At 35.5% G+C, this 18,746-nt stretch overlaps 1 protein-coding gene across 1 annotated transcript in view; it reads right to left on the reverse strand.

The window, feature by feature from the left end:
• Positions 1-7,193: 7,193 nt before the first annotated feature.
• LOC140155234 (integral membrane protein 2B-like) overlaps positions 7,194-18,746 on the reverse strand; it is a 219,720-nt gene continuing 208,167 nt past the window's right edge. Inside the window, exon 6 of the mRNA XM_072177988.1 lies at positions 7,194-18,578. Within this exon, the coding sequence (XP_072034089.1) occupies positions 18,481-18,578 (98 nt within the window). The 3' untranslated portion in view covers positions 7,194-18,480. The remainder of the gene's footprint in view (positions 18,579-18,746) is intronic.

Genomic DNA, 18,746 nt, shown 5'->3' on the forward strand with positions numbered 1-18,746 from the left:
CTGCATGCATCTACTGCTGATATTGGCATTGATGAAGTAGCCACCTACTGCTGATATTGATATTGATGGTTACTTCGTCAATGCCAATATCAGCAGCAGATTGTGACTTCATCAATGCCAATCGCCATATCAGGTTATCCTTCACATAAAACTGCACAGAATTAGAACAAAATAATATAGTAGAATATTTTGCAGCAACTTTACAGAATGTTTTCGAACGTTATTTAAACAAATGTTTCATACCATTTCTATACTTTAACCCAACAGTAAAACGTTTTCTAGCAACATTTTATGAGCGTTTTCGAATGTTTTCGAAAACGGTTTGTGTTTGGTGAATACCAATCTACTGTTAATATTAGTATCGATGAAGTAACAACCTACATCTAAATTTATATACATATGCTGCGCATTGATAAAGCACTGAACTGTATCTACTGCCGACATTGGCATCGATGAAATAACCATCTACTGCTGATATTGGCATCGATGAAGTAACCATCTACTGGTGATATTGGCATTGATGAAGTAACCATCTACTGCTGATATTGGCATTGATGAAGTAACCATCTACTGCTGATATTGGCATTGATGACGTAACCATCTACTGCTGATATTAGTATTGCAGAAGTAACCATCTACCACTGATATTGGCATAGATAAAGTAACTATCTACTGCTGATATTGCCATTGATGAAGTAACCATCTACTGCGGATATTGGCATTAAAGAAGTAACCATCTACTGCTGATAGGCCTATTGGCATTGATGACGTAACCATCTACTGCTGATATTAGTATTGCAGAAGTAACCATCTACCACTGATATTGGCATAGATAAAGTAACTATCTACTGCTGATATTGCCATTGATGAAGTAACCATCTACTGCTGATATTGGCATTAATGACGTAACCATCTACTGCTGATATTGGCATTGATGACGTAACCATCTACTGCGGATATTGGCATTAAAGAAGTAACCATCTACTGCTGATATTGGCATTGATGACGTAACCATCTACTGCAGCAGATATTGGCATTGATGACGTAACCATCTACTGCTGATATTGGCATTGATGACGTAACCATCTACTGCGGATATTGGCATTAAAGAAGTAACCATCTACTGCTGATATTGGCATTGAGGAAGTAACCATCTACTGCTGATATTGGCATCGATGAAGTAACCACTTCATCGATACATCAACAGTAGATGGGTATTCACCAAACACAAAACGTTTTCGAAAACATTCGCAAACACTCAGAAAATGTTGGTATAAATTGTTTTACTGTTAGATTATACTTGATAAAGTAATCATCTGATATTGGCATTGATGAAGTAACCGCCTGCTGATGATATTGGTATTGATGAAGTAACCGCCTACTGATGATATTGGCATTGGATGAGGTAACTTCCTAAATGCTACAGCTGATGTTGGTATGGATGATAGCTATAACTTCTGCTGATTGATGTCCAATCCAATCCAGAAGAAAGTTTGAATATATTAACGCAAAATCGAAGGAACGATAACTATCGTATTCAGACGCATTTTCAGCGGACTCAAAATGGGTATAAATATGAAGATAATTTATGATTTGCTCAACAAAATGATCCAGTTTGCTTGCTCGCTTCAAAACCGTGCAAAATAAGATTGAGTTATTCCTCTTATATAGTATAACCATGATATAAACAGGGAATGCATGCATCTTGCATCGAAAAGATGAGGAAAAAGGAGGAAGGGAAGATGTAGACAAAGAAAAAGAATGGGAAACATGGTAAAGGAGAATAACAAGAAAGAGAAGGAGAAGAAGAGAAGGAGAAAACGAGGGAAAAAGAACGACTAGGAGCAACAACTTTAAACCGCGTGGCTGTTTATGACACTCGCGCGCAACACCCTTGGTTGGGAAAGTATTGCTATAGAATAGAGCCCCCTCTTGCAGCAATACTCCCTACTTTCACACAGTTACTGAAAGAGCGCGCACATTCGTTTTCAATTTTAAGCAGGTTATGAAAATAATGAATCTGATTCATATCAGTTTTATAGGAGTGCAATCTATTGCAAAATTATCACGAAAAAATAAATGGTTTCATTGATTATTACTATATTGCAAGGTTTTTGTGTTTCACCATCATAGGTTGCGGAAGCTGGAGGACGTGTACCCGGGGGGGGGGCACTCGAAAATTTTTTTTTGGTAGGGTGTGCCACCGCCAGTTTCGAACTTGAGGGCTAAGGAACTGATCGGCCAGCCAAAAAGGAGGGTCTAGGGAACTGATTGGCCGGTCAAAAAGGGGGGTCTTGGGAACTGATTGACTGGCCAAAAGGGGGGTCTTGGGAACTGATCGGCCGCCAAAATCTGAAAAATCTCGGAAACTAAATCCGCAGGCCAAACCAGGGTTCAATTTTGTTGCGTTTTTGCCACAGATTTTTGAAGGAATCGATTTCACTTTGAATTGTGCATTAAATTATTAATCAGGAAAATCATTAATGCAAAATAGGTCTGGTTTGGCCCATTACGATGGAAACCTCAACAAAGCAAAACCAGCATTCAAATCAAAATTACTAGACCCTGTAGACCTACAATCTATGCTATTAGCCTACTGATAATTATAGCAGCATTACAAAAGCCCACCATAAAAAACAAACCCACAAGAATTATTTTTTCAGTGCCGAATAGAAAAACATTTAGACTACATTGAACTGTCATGCTTAGACCATGAGATGATTGAGTGAAGTGTGCAGAATTTGACAGCCATTCCTCCCCCGATTTTACTAGACCAGTAGATCGTAAATTACCTTTTAATTCATTGTTTATGGAGAGCTGCAAGGATGTGTACATAATTATTAAGGTACTTTTCCTCATATTTGGCAATTTTATTCCAAAAAGAGATCTCAAAATCATTTATTTCTAGCTAAATGTTCACCAGCTGGACTCTCGCGATCGGCATTGCTGCAATGTTTATTTATTATCAGTCAACCAGTGTTGCCACTACTAAAGGAGCCCAAAATCCCACCCAAAGTTCACCTTATTCCTTACAATGTGTTTCAATGGGGAAGAAATTAATGGAAAATTCCCTTTGAAGTTTATGGGCTCGCAAAAGTAGCTTTTGGGTCTGCTTTTGGGCTTGAAATAGTAGGACAGAAAACACGTCTCTCAAGATGCCGATGAGAGCGGAAATCGATGATCTGAGGGTCTATGGAACGGCTAGAAAATTTTTGGGGCTTCAGAGCGGGCAAACAATGAATTCAGAGGGTCTAAGGAACGGCCAGTGGCTCTAAAAAAGGGGGTCGTCGCCGCGGCACATACCCGTATAGCTGGGAAATGTGAGTGCCCCCCCCCGGGGACGTGTAGTACAGAGTGTCCAATCAGGACAGGTAACTGATACGGTCAAAAATTAATCACTCAAATGAGTGATTTTTAAAAATCTCCAAAATTCGAAGGGGGGAACTCCCCTCCAACCCAACCAGGGGTGTAGCCAGAATCAATTTTTGGGATGGTGTGGCTGATTTTGAAAAAGGGGACATTTTTTTTGACATTTTCCCATGTTTTTGGACATTTTGATCAAGAAAGTTAAAAAAGAACCTAATTTGTTCCTCGCTACGCTCGCAGTTGGCCAAATTTGGACCTTTTTGACCGAAGAACCATAAAAAAAGCATGTTTTTTTCGCTCGCAACGCTTGCAAAGTGGATTTTTTTCGGGTCTTTGATGATTAGAGGGAGGAACATCCCTACCTACACCGCTGTCTCCAACACCCTCCTCCCCGGAAGCTCGCCGCCGCTTGTTGATCACCGAGACTTTATATCGCCAACGTGCAGTGACTTTTTTCGCCTAAAATAGCCCCTGACTCGCATACAATCGAAGGTCGTGAAAGATAATCTGATAACAATAGCTTGACAATAGCTATCAATAATCCCGTTTCCAGTCCCTTTATACACGGTCCCTGGTTGAACACAAAAAAGGGGATTAACTGATGGAAAAGTCTCTCATTCACAAGTAAGTTGGAGTAGCTGAATTGTTTGTCCTAAAAGAAGACCCTATCCTGGTAGCCCTGGCAGGGCTACGACACTCAGCTCATTTGCATGGCAAAATTACCCGTCTCCTCCGCAGCCAATATGGTTTCGCTCCATCGAAATCAAGCTGGCCACGGAGGAGACTACCCTCCTTTGTGTTTGTTCATTTGTGTATGGAGAGCCATTATTGGAGTCTATAATGACTTAGGCTACGCTCTCAGCTAGAGTCCGACGCTGCATTGTACTAGAAATACCTTTTCTGTGAAATCGCTATAGAGCCAACCGGGAACACGTATTCGTTTTGAAAATATAGCATTAAAATTAGTATCACCCTTGTGGCCCCGTGCAGTGGAAAACCTTAATTCTTTCATTAAAAAGAAATGAAAATTAAACACAACACGGACTACTTGTGCACCTATAAAATGGGCACAGCAATTTGTCTCAAATAGGCCTATGAGTGAATTTTAAGAAACATACGGGATATGATGAACATTGACCTGACGCCATGATAGCAGGATCTATTAGTCGTTTTATATACAATGTATATACCGTATTGTCATAATACCAATATTTGTCATAATATATAATGAGTAATATTTAGCAACGTAAACGTGCAGTTCATATGCACAAACGAATACTGATCTTTATGATATTCAGGTTTTTGTACATCACATATAACATGTCACATAGGAGGTCATACGTGTTGACCTTCATCTATTGTATTTGTTCATCTGTGTATGGAGAGGATTAACCCCATTAAAACTCCATCAGTATTAGGGCGTAGTTCAGTGAACTCACCGGATTGCTATTCCAAGTACTTTGATAATACAGATAATATGTATTAATGGGTCGAGGCGATTGCATTGAAAAACCTAATAAATTATTCATAACAGTTACGTAATCAATCGATAGTGCGGACACTTTTCATTTGCCAACCACCAAAATTCGTGATCTTTTAGCGTTGGAAAAGAAACCACATGAATAGAGTGCCCTCTCAAGAATAGGTTCTCTGTGGCCCTGGTGTAGAGTAATGCGACAATTTTTTCTATCCCAATTTGTTACACACAAACTATAAATGAACACACAAATCTGTACATCAATTATGCATTAAAAGAATTATATTTTATTAATTCTATATACAGGTTAGGCTATTCAATCAAGAAAATATAGTCCTGACAAGTTTCAGTTCATACCATTATGGTATTAGGCCTTAATTATGCATAAGGTTGGACTGAGAAGCTGGTGATAACACTCAATTCATTTCAACTGATTGCATACAAGCAGTCTTCAAATTAATTTTATTCCCATTAGAGAGCACCTTTGCACCCCATTTTGAAAGTTGTGATGCAATTTCATCTGACGCAGATCAATTTGAAGTGCAGTCTCAGACAATCAACACATAAAGTCACTACAATGTGGTATCGCAATTTTACACTACACTTTTAAAGTTGTATCGCAAGAGGTGAATTTTGGAGTGGAAATTGCACTGCAACAGGGCTTATTTCGAGCACTGCATACAAGTTATTTGTTCCACCTGTGCATGGAACAGAAAATTTTGTACAGGTTCAATTTACAATTTCTAAAATGTATTATAGAGAAAGAGGAGAAATCTTCCACATCTACCATAATAGCAATGTCATTTAAGATTTCCTTCATCTTCCATGCCGTATGCAGGATGCAATCATACCAAGGATCGAAGCTGGGCTCCATGCACAGCAATTGAGTATTCTAACCAATATACTATGCTCCAATCAAATTATGACACATCAAGATACATGCAAGTTGATATCAATCAACAGTTACTTACTGTAAGACTGAAAATATCCCCATATCAAACTGTATCTTATATAGCAGTCAAATTTCCCTTTACTTTAGTTTGCCAATGTGCAGCATGGCTAAGGGTCTGTTATTACCGGAGTCCTCTTCTAGCAATCAGCATATGAGCCAATGTAGCCATTATGCTTTGGTCGTTAGTTTTAGAAAGTGATTCCACTTGTTAAAAAGAAACTTTAATAATAAAAATAATGTATTTTTTAATAACAACTTGATGGTGACAAATTGACTTATAAGAAGTGGAACTAAATTGTTGGTTCATTGCAAGAAAGTGTATAAAACAAATCACTTATGACCTTCTTTCAAGCGGCTATTCTATTCAAATTTCACACTCCCCCCATGGACGATTTTGGAAATATCTGCCACAGGAGGAGTGTGACTTTTAAATGGAATTAGCACATTAATCAACTCTATTTGAAACTCACCCTCTGAGAAAGATTCAACCTGAATCTTCCACAGAGGGAGGGTGAGTTTCAAATGGAGCTGCCTAATGTGTTCATTCCATTTGAAATGCATACGCCCCCTGTGGCAGATATTTCCAAAATCTTCCACAGGGGTAGTGTGGATTTTAAATGGAATAGCCCAATGTGGGCATCAAACACTGTCTGAGTATCCCGTCAAGACTAATTTTCCTGACATTACATAGCCTTATTAGTAATGTCATTTTCTATATAAAAATACCATCAAAAGACTTGGGAATTATATTTTTTAATAATACAATAAAATCAAGCAATTCAACATTTATTTTCAATTTAAACTGAAATCACACATCCAAATCTGCAACATTTATCATAAATGTGACACAATGTAAAAAGATATAAACAAAATAAATTGTTCATATTATAATTTTTTGCAATGTTCCTTTTCAGTGTTAACCATCGTGTATACGTGTGTGATTTCAAGCATGTGCAGTGGACCTTGTGCAAAAGAATATGCGCTGGACGGTTAACAGTACAATTAATTTGTAAAAGGAAATCTGCAAAAAATTATAAAATTTCTCCATGATTACTTTATTTGATATACAATTCTTGGTTTCTTTCTTCTGCATTTCAGTCTTAATTAAGCATGCAACCCACTTCCACATGCGATCAATGACTGACATATGATTTGAAGCAAATATTTAGATTTTTGCTCTCTGTTTTCTTTTAAAGCCATTATGTACAATCTTCTAATAATTGGTATTTTTTTCAAACCTGATTTTTGTTGGCATATTTGTAATGTTTACACATGTCCCAACTTACACCTAAATGGAATTAGCAACATTTGTTGTATTTGTATGGTCAATTTTACGGCCAAAATAGCCAGTGATGTTACTTTCACTTTACCTTCTTATTTTTGCTTTAAAATGGATAGAAACCTTTCCTGACAGTTATTACTAATATTATTTCAGCATTTAGAGTAAAGAATAACAAAATTAAAATTTGATGTACATTATGGCTTTAGTACCAACAGTATTTTGTCTGAATGTATTCATTGTATATTTGTACACAGTATTTTGTCAAAACTACTCTATTTGATCAAAGCTGAGTATTTTGGATAATAATGCAATCTGCATAATTCTTCTGAGTCATATTTTTAAACTTAATAGTTGAACTTGCATTTTATCTGATAATTAATTTCTACAGGTAAGCTTAGTTATGCTCATAACTAGAAGTCCAAGTTCAAATAAATCTTATTTTTCAAGCCTTGTCATGGTCAAAGAAAAGAATAACATCTTAAAACCAAATGCAAACAAAATTGTTGATATTGATATGTTTTGAGATGTTCCAGTTGAAATCTGTACACCCCCTATGGAAGACATGACCTTATCTACCACACAGGGGGTGTAGATTTCAAATGGGTGACTTCATTTGAAATCTACACCCCATGGTCATGTCTTCCATAGGGGTGTACATGGTGTATACTATGGGTGGAGTTGCCCATGATTATTACTCAAACAGAAAGACCTTCCTAAATTGACACTAATAGATTCACAAACAAATTGATTGGCACTTCGATTAGAGAAAGCAATACTAATCTGTTGAATATTAGTTTTGGTAAATTTCAAAAAATTACAGACATTATTTTGAAGCTTAAGCATGTACACTACAGTGAATTTGTTTTTTAAATACTTGTCTCTGTTTTATCTCTGCGGAAAGCATTAAACTTACTCAATTTATAAACATACAAACTTAGGTTATACATGACAACATTTGTTCTGAAGTGCGTAAATAAATCTTAATATTATCACATTCAACTAGCTTAAACACAATTTAAAAGCTATGTACATTGTTTTCTATATATACAAGGCCATAAGAAATACTATGTTCCCCTTCAGTGCAATTTCAAAAATCGGATAAAAAAAACCATTTCCACCAGAAAAAACATCCAACATTTTCACTTTGGGTCCTTTTTTTCCATATTTATTTGAAACAGCTGGTCCAATTTGGAATATTTGGGTTCATACCCAGTTCTAAATTTGTTGTCAGTCATGAAGGGTAACATAACATTTGTTTTATTTGGCCTATAAAAAACAAGGAATGGTTCAGTCTCTTGTTAATGGTGATTGCTATTGGTATATAAAAAATGTATATCTTATAGTGCTGTTCTATAACTACAGAAAAACGTTATACAAAATTGCATCTTATATATAGTATTCTGTTCAGATATAAACATTTTGTGAACACAACTTAATAAGTCAATGAAACGGAAGTATACAGAGTCCGCAATTAATATTTTACTAATTTTTTGATATTTTCATTCTTAACAGAAGTAAAAAAAAACAACCCAAAACTGTTGGACAAAGAAAGACTAGGTTTAGGTTAATGCAAATTACCAGTAACAAGTGACATGATACATTACCAATGTTTTCATTTATCATTTGTAGTAAAAAATAAAATATTATATTGATTCATGTGTTCAGCTATTGATGAATTTACAACATTTCTTAAGGACACCAGGAGGCTTCAATTGGCACTAACTGATTCAGCTTTTATTTTAAAAATTTAAAATTACAGTTGCGTCATGTGGTTCCCCATAATATCACTAAAATATATGCAATTATTGAAGAATATTATATTAATAAATTTGTAGGCAAGTGCAGTTGACATCTACATGAACAGAAGCACACTTATATTTTTGCTGCTGGTTGATTAATAATTTGTTAACATATCAAAGCAATGTGAGGTACATGTAAACAATAAAATTTGGGTTCTCTTTGAAAAATACTAAATGCTACAAATCTTTACATGAAAATGTGGCGTTTTGTACTACTCTGTGATTGATCTCACATTTGAAGAAAAAGACATATAGCAAGAGTCCAGATCGTCAAAACAGAACCCATATCCAAACTACATGTAATGAGCTGTTTGTAATAATCAAGTTGGATTTGCAGCTGGACAAATGCAATGAACAAGGATGAAGGGGCATACAACCGTAACATATTTGATTAACCCATTCATCCTCTACAGTTATGTGATGTTTATAAAAGAAGAAGAGTGTGGCATCTTACCTATGTGATAAAGCTAATAGTGGAGAAACATCACTGTTACAATTACACTCTTATTGGAATTCAATAACAAGGCCATCTTTCTGCTGCAATACATTCTACAGTTTGTATAAAATGCCATGAGCAATATTGAATCATATTTCTAATAAATGGATTTTGTAAAATACTGCAGGAAAGCAAATTGCCTAGTTGATATTCACCTCATATTGTTTGATTGTACCATATTTTTCATGATGATATACCTCATAGCGGGATTCATAAGTCAAAATCGTTTGAATGATCCGTGTACAAATTTTGTTTTACAAGCTCCTTGACATATCATGATATCAATATCAAAACCATGATCCTGTTAATTATTAGCTATCGCATATTTTTAAATCTACCTTGAAACATACCGATAGGGTTGGTAGCGACCGGGGCAAGAAACAAAATTGGCACCGGCTACACAACCCACCCGAGAATATCTTTGACGTGGTGGTGTGGGAATATTCAATATTTTTTTAAGTGAGGCCGATTTGGCGCCCCCTAGTGGTAGCGCCCAGGGCACGTTGCCCCCCTCCTTGGCCCCCTAGTTACGCCACTGGATACATAATATATCCTAATAAAATAAGATTCCTGATAGAAACTGAAATATTTCTGAGTGAGCACCAGATTATTCTCTAGACTACTAGACCTAAATGAAACAAATTCCCTAAATACATTTAACAATTGCTCGAGTTCTTGCCAAATCCTTCTCATAACAACCTGACGTTTCCATCGTATATATCTCTGTTTACATTTTCAACTTGATCACCCAAGTAGCTTAGAAAAGATCAGATCAAGTCACAAAAATAAGTTCCACATCAAACAAAATTATCAAATTTCACCAACCCAGCTCACAGAGTCCTTAGCTGTGTTCACATTGTCGGACGTACGCCCAGCGGAACTTGGTCGGCGCAAGTTGCTAGGAGTAGGAGTAGCAGTAGGCACTGCCAGGAGTAGTGATAGTGTGAACGATGGTCAGCGTAAGTTCCGCCATACGTACGTCTGACAAAAGTCAGGAGTAGCGAGCTGGGTGTAATCTCCACCAGGCGTAAGTTGCAATGTGAACACTGCTACGCCTGGCACCCGGTGTAAGTTTAACCTTTTTTGGGTCAGACTTACGAAATTACATATCGTGTGGTTGAAAAAGGTCACAGTAATACCAGAAGTGGTAACTGATGTTTACGCTGGCCACAAGTGAATGCTTGGTGGAATTGGTCCGCGTAGTGCTAGGAGTAGGCCTGGTGTGGACACTCGGTAGATATAGGGAAAATGTGTGTGGAATTTTTAGCAATGTTAGCGTAAGTTTACGCCGGGTGTAACTCAGAATGTGAACACGACTATTTTCTAATAACGCTACATGATTACCTAAACCATTTAATACCTTCAGGGTAAATAATGTGTCGCAAGAGAACATTCAACTTCCTTGTGATAATCACTACAATCTGATCAAGTTACAGTGTTTAATGCTAGACTTATTACCACATAGAGTATTGTCTGATGTTACACACCTTAATAACGACACAGATATGTCAAACTGTCAATGGCAAATAAGTACAATTTGAAATTGTTATGAAAAATTTGATAAATACTTGCTTCCGTTTACCTGCTGCATTTGTGTTTTACTATTGGGAGCTAGCATCATACTAATTTGTGTCAAATTTGGAAATGAAAGGAAATTTCATCAAAAAGTTGGATATCAAGCCTATTGATAGTTAGCATCAAACTGTGACAATGAAATGATGTAAGAATTACCTACTTTGGGTATGTGGGTTTTTAAAACCTATAAGGAGTACCAATTAGAACAGTGTTCTATGACACAATATTCAAAATAGAGAGAATATATATCACATTACATTCCTCATATTTCACTTTGTCAATTTCACATCAACTTCAGTTCATTCTTAATATTTCATGTGTGTCAAAGAAGTATCAAATGCATTAATTAGCCCAGAAATATCTGACAATTAGGCCAAAAAAAAAAGTTGTTTGTTTGTCCTCCACCGCCCGCTCCTCAGATTAAGGCCTGACCAATATTTTTTTTTTTTCAATTCTTTTTTTAAAATAAAAATAAGTAAACATTTTTTTTCAGATTTGAGTATCTCTGGACCTAGCTAGAGCTAAATACTAAGATCTTTCATGGTTGAAAGTAAAAAAGCCCCCCCAAAACATTTTGTGTCTTGCAAAGTTATAACTTGTGTTCATGTCATAGTCTATTATTTTTAGTGACTTCAAAATACATTGGATTTGAAATCATTAAAAGACTATGGCATGAACACAAATTATAACTTTAACTGCATATTAAAGAAACAAAATGTTGGTTTTTTAAGTCACCATGAATGATTGTAGCATTTTAGCTCTAGCTAGGTCCAGGAATACGCCAAATCCAATAAAAAAAATTATTAAAAAAAATCCGCCCGCCCGCACGTCCTCTTTCAAAGCTGTGGAGGACAAACAAACAAATATTTATTTTTGGCCTTATTGATATCTGACAATTATTGGTACCTGACAACCAACCAAGTCCACGTTTATATTCAGTGTATTACACATTTATGATCATACTCTATGTGACTATACTCTGATCAGCTCTTAATAGGCGGGGACTCATAACATTGTGGATTGATAAAGAATGGCGTACACACAGCAAGACGCAGCACCTACGCGCACTGCGCTTTGCGTGAATGACACATGCTTTTGTGAATTTACGTGTGCGTAAGTTGAAACTTTATTGACTCGCGCAGTAACAAAAACCGAATAATTCCCGCCTATTAAGAGCTGATCATAGTATATGTGGCAGTTTTTATCTAGGTGATGTTTGTCTTAATTCTAGTATGAATGACGATGCAGATACCAATAAATTGCACAAACAATACTCCACGGTTACGCAAAAGGTACTCCAGAATTACACCGAAAGGTACTCCACGGTTACATCAAAACAACCTCAAATGCAATAAAAGACAAATGTACTTCAAGTTACATCAAAAGGTACTTCGAAGGTACAAAAAATAACACATTCAAACTGATTCACTGAGAGTTCTCACAGAGGAGACTGCCTGTGTATGAGAATGTACATTGTAATTAGGTTGATTTGTATTTGCTTTTCATATTGCACCAAAAGAAAGTATCTAGATACAATTTTCCAAATAGATACATCTTTGATGATTATCAGGAAAAAGCTATGCCAAAAGACAGAATGGTATGGAGTAACATTAAGTTAGATAGGACTTTCTCTGCTAACAGGTCTGAAATATTGAGCAATGGGCTATTCCATTTAAAATCCACACTACCCCTGTGGAAGATTTAGTTAAAGTCTTCCACTGAGGGAGTATGGCTTTTAAATAGAATGACAATTGGATAACTTTCATTTGAAATACTCACTCCAGTTGAGGAAGATATAATGTAAAACCCTAATACAGGGAGAGTATGGGTTTCTTCCAAAATCTTCCACAGGAGGAATTGGATATCAACTGGAACAGCCCAATGCTATAATTGCCCAATCACACTGATTGACATTTGAATTCCAATAATTTCAGCTGCTGGCTTTAATTCACATTATGCATGCCTAGAGGGCAGTCATATTACTAGTGATATATCTTGTTCAAAATCTTCTATTATGTTCTCTGTCAATTCTAATCAATGCACTTCATACAGATCATAACATATCTCTTAGATGACAAATTCTTGTATATTAAAATCCTATGATTAAGTGTAAATAATGAATTAATTTCAGTCTTGCATTCAGTTAATATTAAATTACATTGAATGGCTGCTAAGAGCTCTTGGTTGCTATATTATTACCGGCATTCACAAGGATGGCTCTAGTCCCAAAAACCACCAAATATGTCCACTTCCTAAAACTGCTGGGGCTTGGTCACCCAAATTTAATAGCACCTAGGCTCCTGAGGATAAAATTACTCAAATGATATCAACTTCCAAATTTTTACATAAAAAATGTGACATCTTTGTGACTGTATACATTAGTATTTTTTTTAATCTGACTTCCATTATTTTACCTTGGTGATGGATGATTAATGACATATCTTGACAGCATGACAATACATAGTTTTGTAATGGATTACATACTTATCTTTTGCAAATGTCATTCAGAACTTTTCCATTAGGCTCTTAATCTCCTCCTTCATATTTGTTTAAAAATAGCCAGATTTGTACAAATATCAATGGCAATGTCATGTGATGCAATTAGGCAGAGTATGTGTATATATGCCATTTGACAAATAAAATTAAAGCTTTCTGGTATTCCTATTTGCAATAATTATAAGCAGTTTTGATACCTATATTAGATTAAATACCAAGCATTACTACTTATGCTGGGTTTATGGTTCCTGTGATACTGCAGAACCCATAGGTACACTGCGCCTTGTGTAAAGTTGAGAGTAACAGCATTTTAGATACCACAGTGACAGTGCATTAAAGTGGCTGCATCGCCAGCGTACTGACAAATGGGCGCACTTCTACATGTGTGTATATGACCCGCAGAACTAGGTTAACAGGTATGATTCTGCCACTGCAACATCCAACATGGTGTTACTCTCAACTTGAGATTAGAAATACTATCGTAGGAATTGAACCAGCAATCTTAACACTTAAATTGTGCAGAAATGTATCAATATCATCCTTTCATTTATCATATTATTATATCATATTAAAGAGTACATATTTTGCCACTTGTTGACATAATCTGTGTACATGATAGGCAAACAATGCCATCAATATGCATATACGTATGTCTAGACTGAAACTTACTTTTTACATCAATAACAACATCTTTCTAGATGGACATTCAAATACCGTAAAAACTCGATAGTTAGCATATGTGCTTACTATCAAGCGCTTTTGAAAACATGAAATTGTACTTAAGTCCGGCGCGTTACTAACTGGACGGGGCTATTCATGTTTGCATGTATTAAAAGTATTCATGTTTGCATGTATTAAAAGCGCTTAATAGTAAGCACATATGCTAACTATCAAGTTTTTACGGTATGTTTTAAACATATAAACCTGCAGCAAATTTGAAAACTACGTGCAAACTAAATATTAATAATGATATGTCAACAAAATATTTAAAAGACCAGCAGATAAACTAACTTCAATAAGTAACATATTTTGCTCCTTCATGCTAGTGCTTCTTTTCCACAATCATAATGATGATACTATCTGAGTAAATAGTGAAAAAAAAAACAATTTACATCAGATTGATATTTGCTTACAATTTACATCTGGTTCAATTTTCTGGCTATGCATGATGGATCAATGAGATCCTAGCCCTTAACAAAGCTTTTAGAAATGTTACTTGTTCCCTGCTGTAAGTCTCTGCTTATACCACCTTTATCTTACAGCAACTTTACAGCAAGTTAATTGTGTAATTCAAACAGCATACTAGTGAGATTCCATTAAAGCAGACTCACGTTTCTTCAATAACTAGGTCTTTCCTGAAAGTGAAATTGACACATAAATCCACATATCAATCATTCTCAGAAATCTTATTAAAATGCATTATTTTTTCCTCTATGGCAAATCACTTCAATTTTGGTCCTCACAAAAAATAAATGAAAGGGATAAACAATTTTGATATCATGCATGACAGGCCAGTGGTGGATTACGTAATTTATCGCCGTCATTTCAAGTAGGATTTCAAGTCTCCCCTTTATACATGTCCTTGATAGATTTCACAAGTTGAATCAGGAATTGATCACTTATGTAAGATATCCTAAGCTGACTAAAACCTTTGCAATCAAGGTGGCAATCACCCTTAATACCCTTGTCGTTGTGACATTTCAATCTATACATTGATTCCATTGTGACATTGCTATCACCATAGAATAAGGCTATCAAAGGTTATTGCTATCCATTCAAACCGACAACGCACTTGTACTTGGAACTTATCCCAAATCACATTACACAATCTTGCTAGCTATGTTTACATGGTGTCCACTAGGAAAGTTGCTTGTCACAATTATGTAAGGGTTACACTTATTCTGTATTCAGAAATGAAACGGGTAAGCATCAGGGTCACAACCTTTAAGGACACCAAGTACATGTGAACACAAGATCTTGTTTTATAAGCTCTGCATTATATATTTGATACAAACTGGCTATTTTAAGGCAATACATTCAAATTACTTTAAGATCACAAATTGGATGAATGAATTGAACTTATATAAAGGAGCATTTTGTGATCTTAGTATCCTCTTTTTATGACATTTTTTCATTCTGGTGTACCAGAACATAATTCAAATTTCACGATCTTTTTGCTAAACGAATGAATCGGCAAGAATTTTTTTGTACATAAACATTATGTAGCCAGAGGTTTCCAGTGGTATACAAATCTCAACTTTTTTCAGAGAAAAGTGGGGGATGATGCTGTGGATCACATAATGCCCTTTTAAGTGTTAAATTATAGGAGAAAACAAAAATATATTTGTTTCTAGTCCAAAAACATCCCACCCATAAAAAGTTACATCATTACAGGTCATTAAACACAATGAATTAGGTATTATGGAATAAAGAATGCTTACTCTGTTCCGTGCTAATCTTGATATATCAGCGACTTGCAGTATATTCAGCTCTATGATTGATCTATGATACATGTATCTGCCCATAAATATCATTCATCATAATGCTGATACACATTCTAACAAAGTAAACATTCTTCACTCTGTTACCACTTATGACCTATATTAAGACATTGGGCATAGCTGTTTACTACTACACTTTCAAAAAACAACTGATAACACTTAATAAACACTAAAACATGTTTATTTTTATATTTTACATATAAAGGTTTAGGAGGCGTTGCATATGATTAACACCATAACACGTTTATAGAGGTTTTTGTGATAAAAATATAAACACATTTATATCACCGATGTAAACATGTTAAAGTGTTACTAATCCATCAATAAATCCTTCTATAAAATGTGAATCTCCAATGCCTCCTATACTTTTACATGTAGAATATAAATATAAACATATTTTAGTGTTTATTAAGTGTTATCCATTGTTTTTACAGTGTTCCTGGCAAAAGGATGCACCAAATCTGTCCCAATACATTGCTTTTGTTTTTGTTTACACCAACATTGACTCATCTTTATATGTATATAAATATATATTCACAGCGGAAATTATGGCTTATATAGTATTTATACTCTCTGCAAGTCAGTGATATCTACGTGTTGAGGCAGCTGTTTTGCGTGCACATCTATATGGCGCCCGCCTTTAAACGTGTGCACCCGAGCTTTTTTAGTGAATGCTCCCAATTTGAAGCTACACCAAATGAAATGCACACTGATGTCACCGACTTGCTGAGAGTAAATAAATATACTAAAAAAATCTTAGCTTGGTTGGGCACAGTCAGGATAAAGCTCTAATTCTTCCATATCAATTGGTTGGAGAAATAGGCTACATATTGCATGACTGCAGGATTTGGGTCCATTATAAACAAGACATCCTATGTAGATTTTCATATTACAACCAAACTAAGTTAATTACAATATCTTCAATCAATTTGAAGCTGTGCTGAATGATATATTGATGTCACTGATTTCCCCGAGAGTACAAATACTATATATTCTTAGTTTAGTTGGCCACAGTCAGGATTAATAACAACTTAACATGTAATTAATACAACATTACATCCATTTCATACAAAGAGTCAAATGTATAAACCACACCACAATATCCTATAAGTTGACCACAAGAGTAACACCTTATAATGTCAGCATGTGAGGCAAAATCCCAGCAACCTTTGTTTGAAACCCAAAGCACTATGCATTTTTTTCTTCTTCTTATTTTTTTATTTAATTTTTTAATTTTTAATTTATTTTTTTAAAAGTTGAAGTAGGCTACACATTAAATGTGATTTCCTTTTTTTATTGCTTTTTTACTCACTTCAAATATTCTTATTTTATCGAACAATTAAAATACAAAAACATAACAGAACCTTGACAGCATGGACAAAAAAACCCTCCAAATGGAATGTTACTTTTAAAAGCTATGCGAGCAGAATGCTGAGACAATTGTATTGAGCTGTTTCAATTGAAATCCACACTACCCCTGTGGAAGAAATATCTTCCATAAAGGGAGTATGTTTTTCAAATGTACGGTTTATCATTTTGAAACCCATACTCCCCCTGTGTTATGGCTTTACCCATATCTTACACAACTGGAGTGAGTATATTTCAAATGGAAGGTACCCAATTATCTATTGTATTCAAAACTCTAACTCCCTCTGTGGAAGACTTTAGCTAAATCTTCCACAGGGGTAGTGTGGATTTTAAATGGAATAGCCCATTCCTTGGTTGGTGTGATTATTGTTTGAAAGTACATCCCTCTATTAGACCAAGTAAAAAAAATAACATGTATATCGTCCGGACTTTTTCAGAAAATCGGTGAGGGAGGTCCTTATTATTTGTTATTATGTTATTTTTTTTACCATTCATTCTGTGTAAAATTGCAATTGCAAAGTGTTTGTCAACACATCATAAAATCGAGGAGGCCCCCTAATATTTTTGTTATTTTATCAAAGCCCTACCCCTAGCTTGAAGAAATTGTTTGCAATGTGTTTATAAATGATAACCAAGAACTTCTGAACATGTGTTTTAATCACAACAATTTTAGAAACAAAGTAAGGAAGCAAATTGGAAAAATAACAAAAATATTTGAAAATCTCCAAAAATCGGTGAGGGCGGGGACGATATACATGTTTTTTATTTTACTTGGCCTTAATACCATATTAATTGATCAGTCAATTTATACATCGTCACTGGGCGGGAAAAACCTTGTATGTACTTTTGGCCCTTGAACATGGATAAAGCCTTGTATGTATAGAATTTATATTGAAGAGGTTGCTGCATCCATGTTCAAGGGCCAAAAGTACATGCAGGAAATACCTCATATCTACTTTTGGCCCTTGAAAATGGATAAAGCCTTGTAAGTGTATACTTTATATTGAATGGTTTGCTTCATCCATGTTCATGGGCAAAAAGTACATATGAGGGTTTTCCCACCCAGTGACGGCATGGATATTAGCAATATATCTGTCAGGTGCAGCCTTTCGCCACTGAGCCGGCCGGCTGCGTATGAGCCATTGTATTAATGCATAGGTTTGATCCTCTACCATTTAATTGTCCAATTCAATCGATATCTGCCATTAAAGTAGTTGAGATGATGAGTCCTGTGTTTGGATGAGCCAATGCTTCTTCTTCGCAGATCTGCATAGATAAAACAGAAAAGAACACAATGGTCAGTGCATTGATTTCAATTATCACTTTTTATGTCATACAACTGAAAATCTACTTCACGCAAAGAAGCGGACCCTTTTCTATGAATTCTGCATCTACAATCCAGGAAAAAAAGGTTGGCACACTTTGCCTGTTTTT

Source organism: Amphiura filiformis, chromosome 6 (genome assembly GCF_039555335.1).
Source record: "Amphiura filiformis chromosome 6, Afil_fr2py, whole genome shotgun sequence".
NCBI classification, from domain to species: Eukaryota; Metazoa; Echinodermata; class Ophiuroidea; order Amphilepidida; family Amphiuridae; genus Amphiura; species Amphiura filiformis.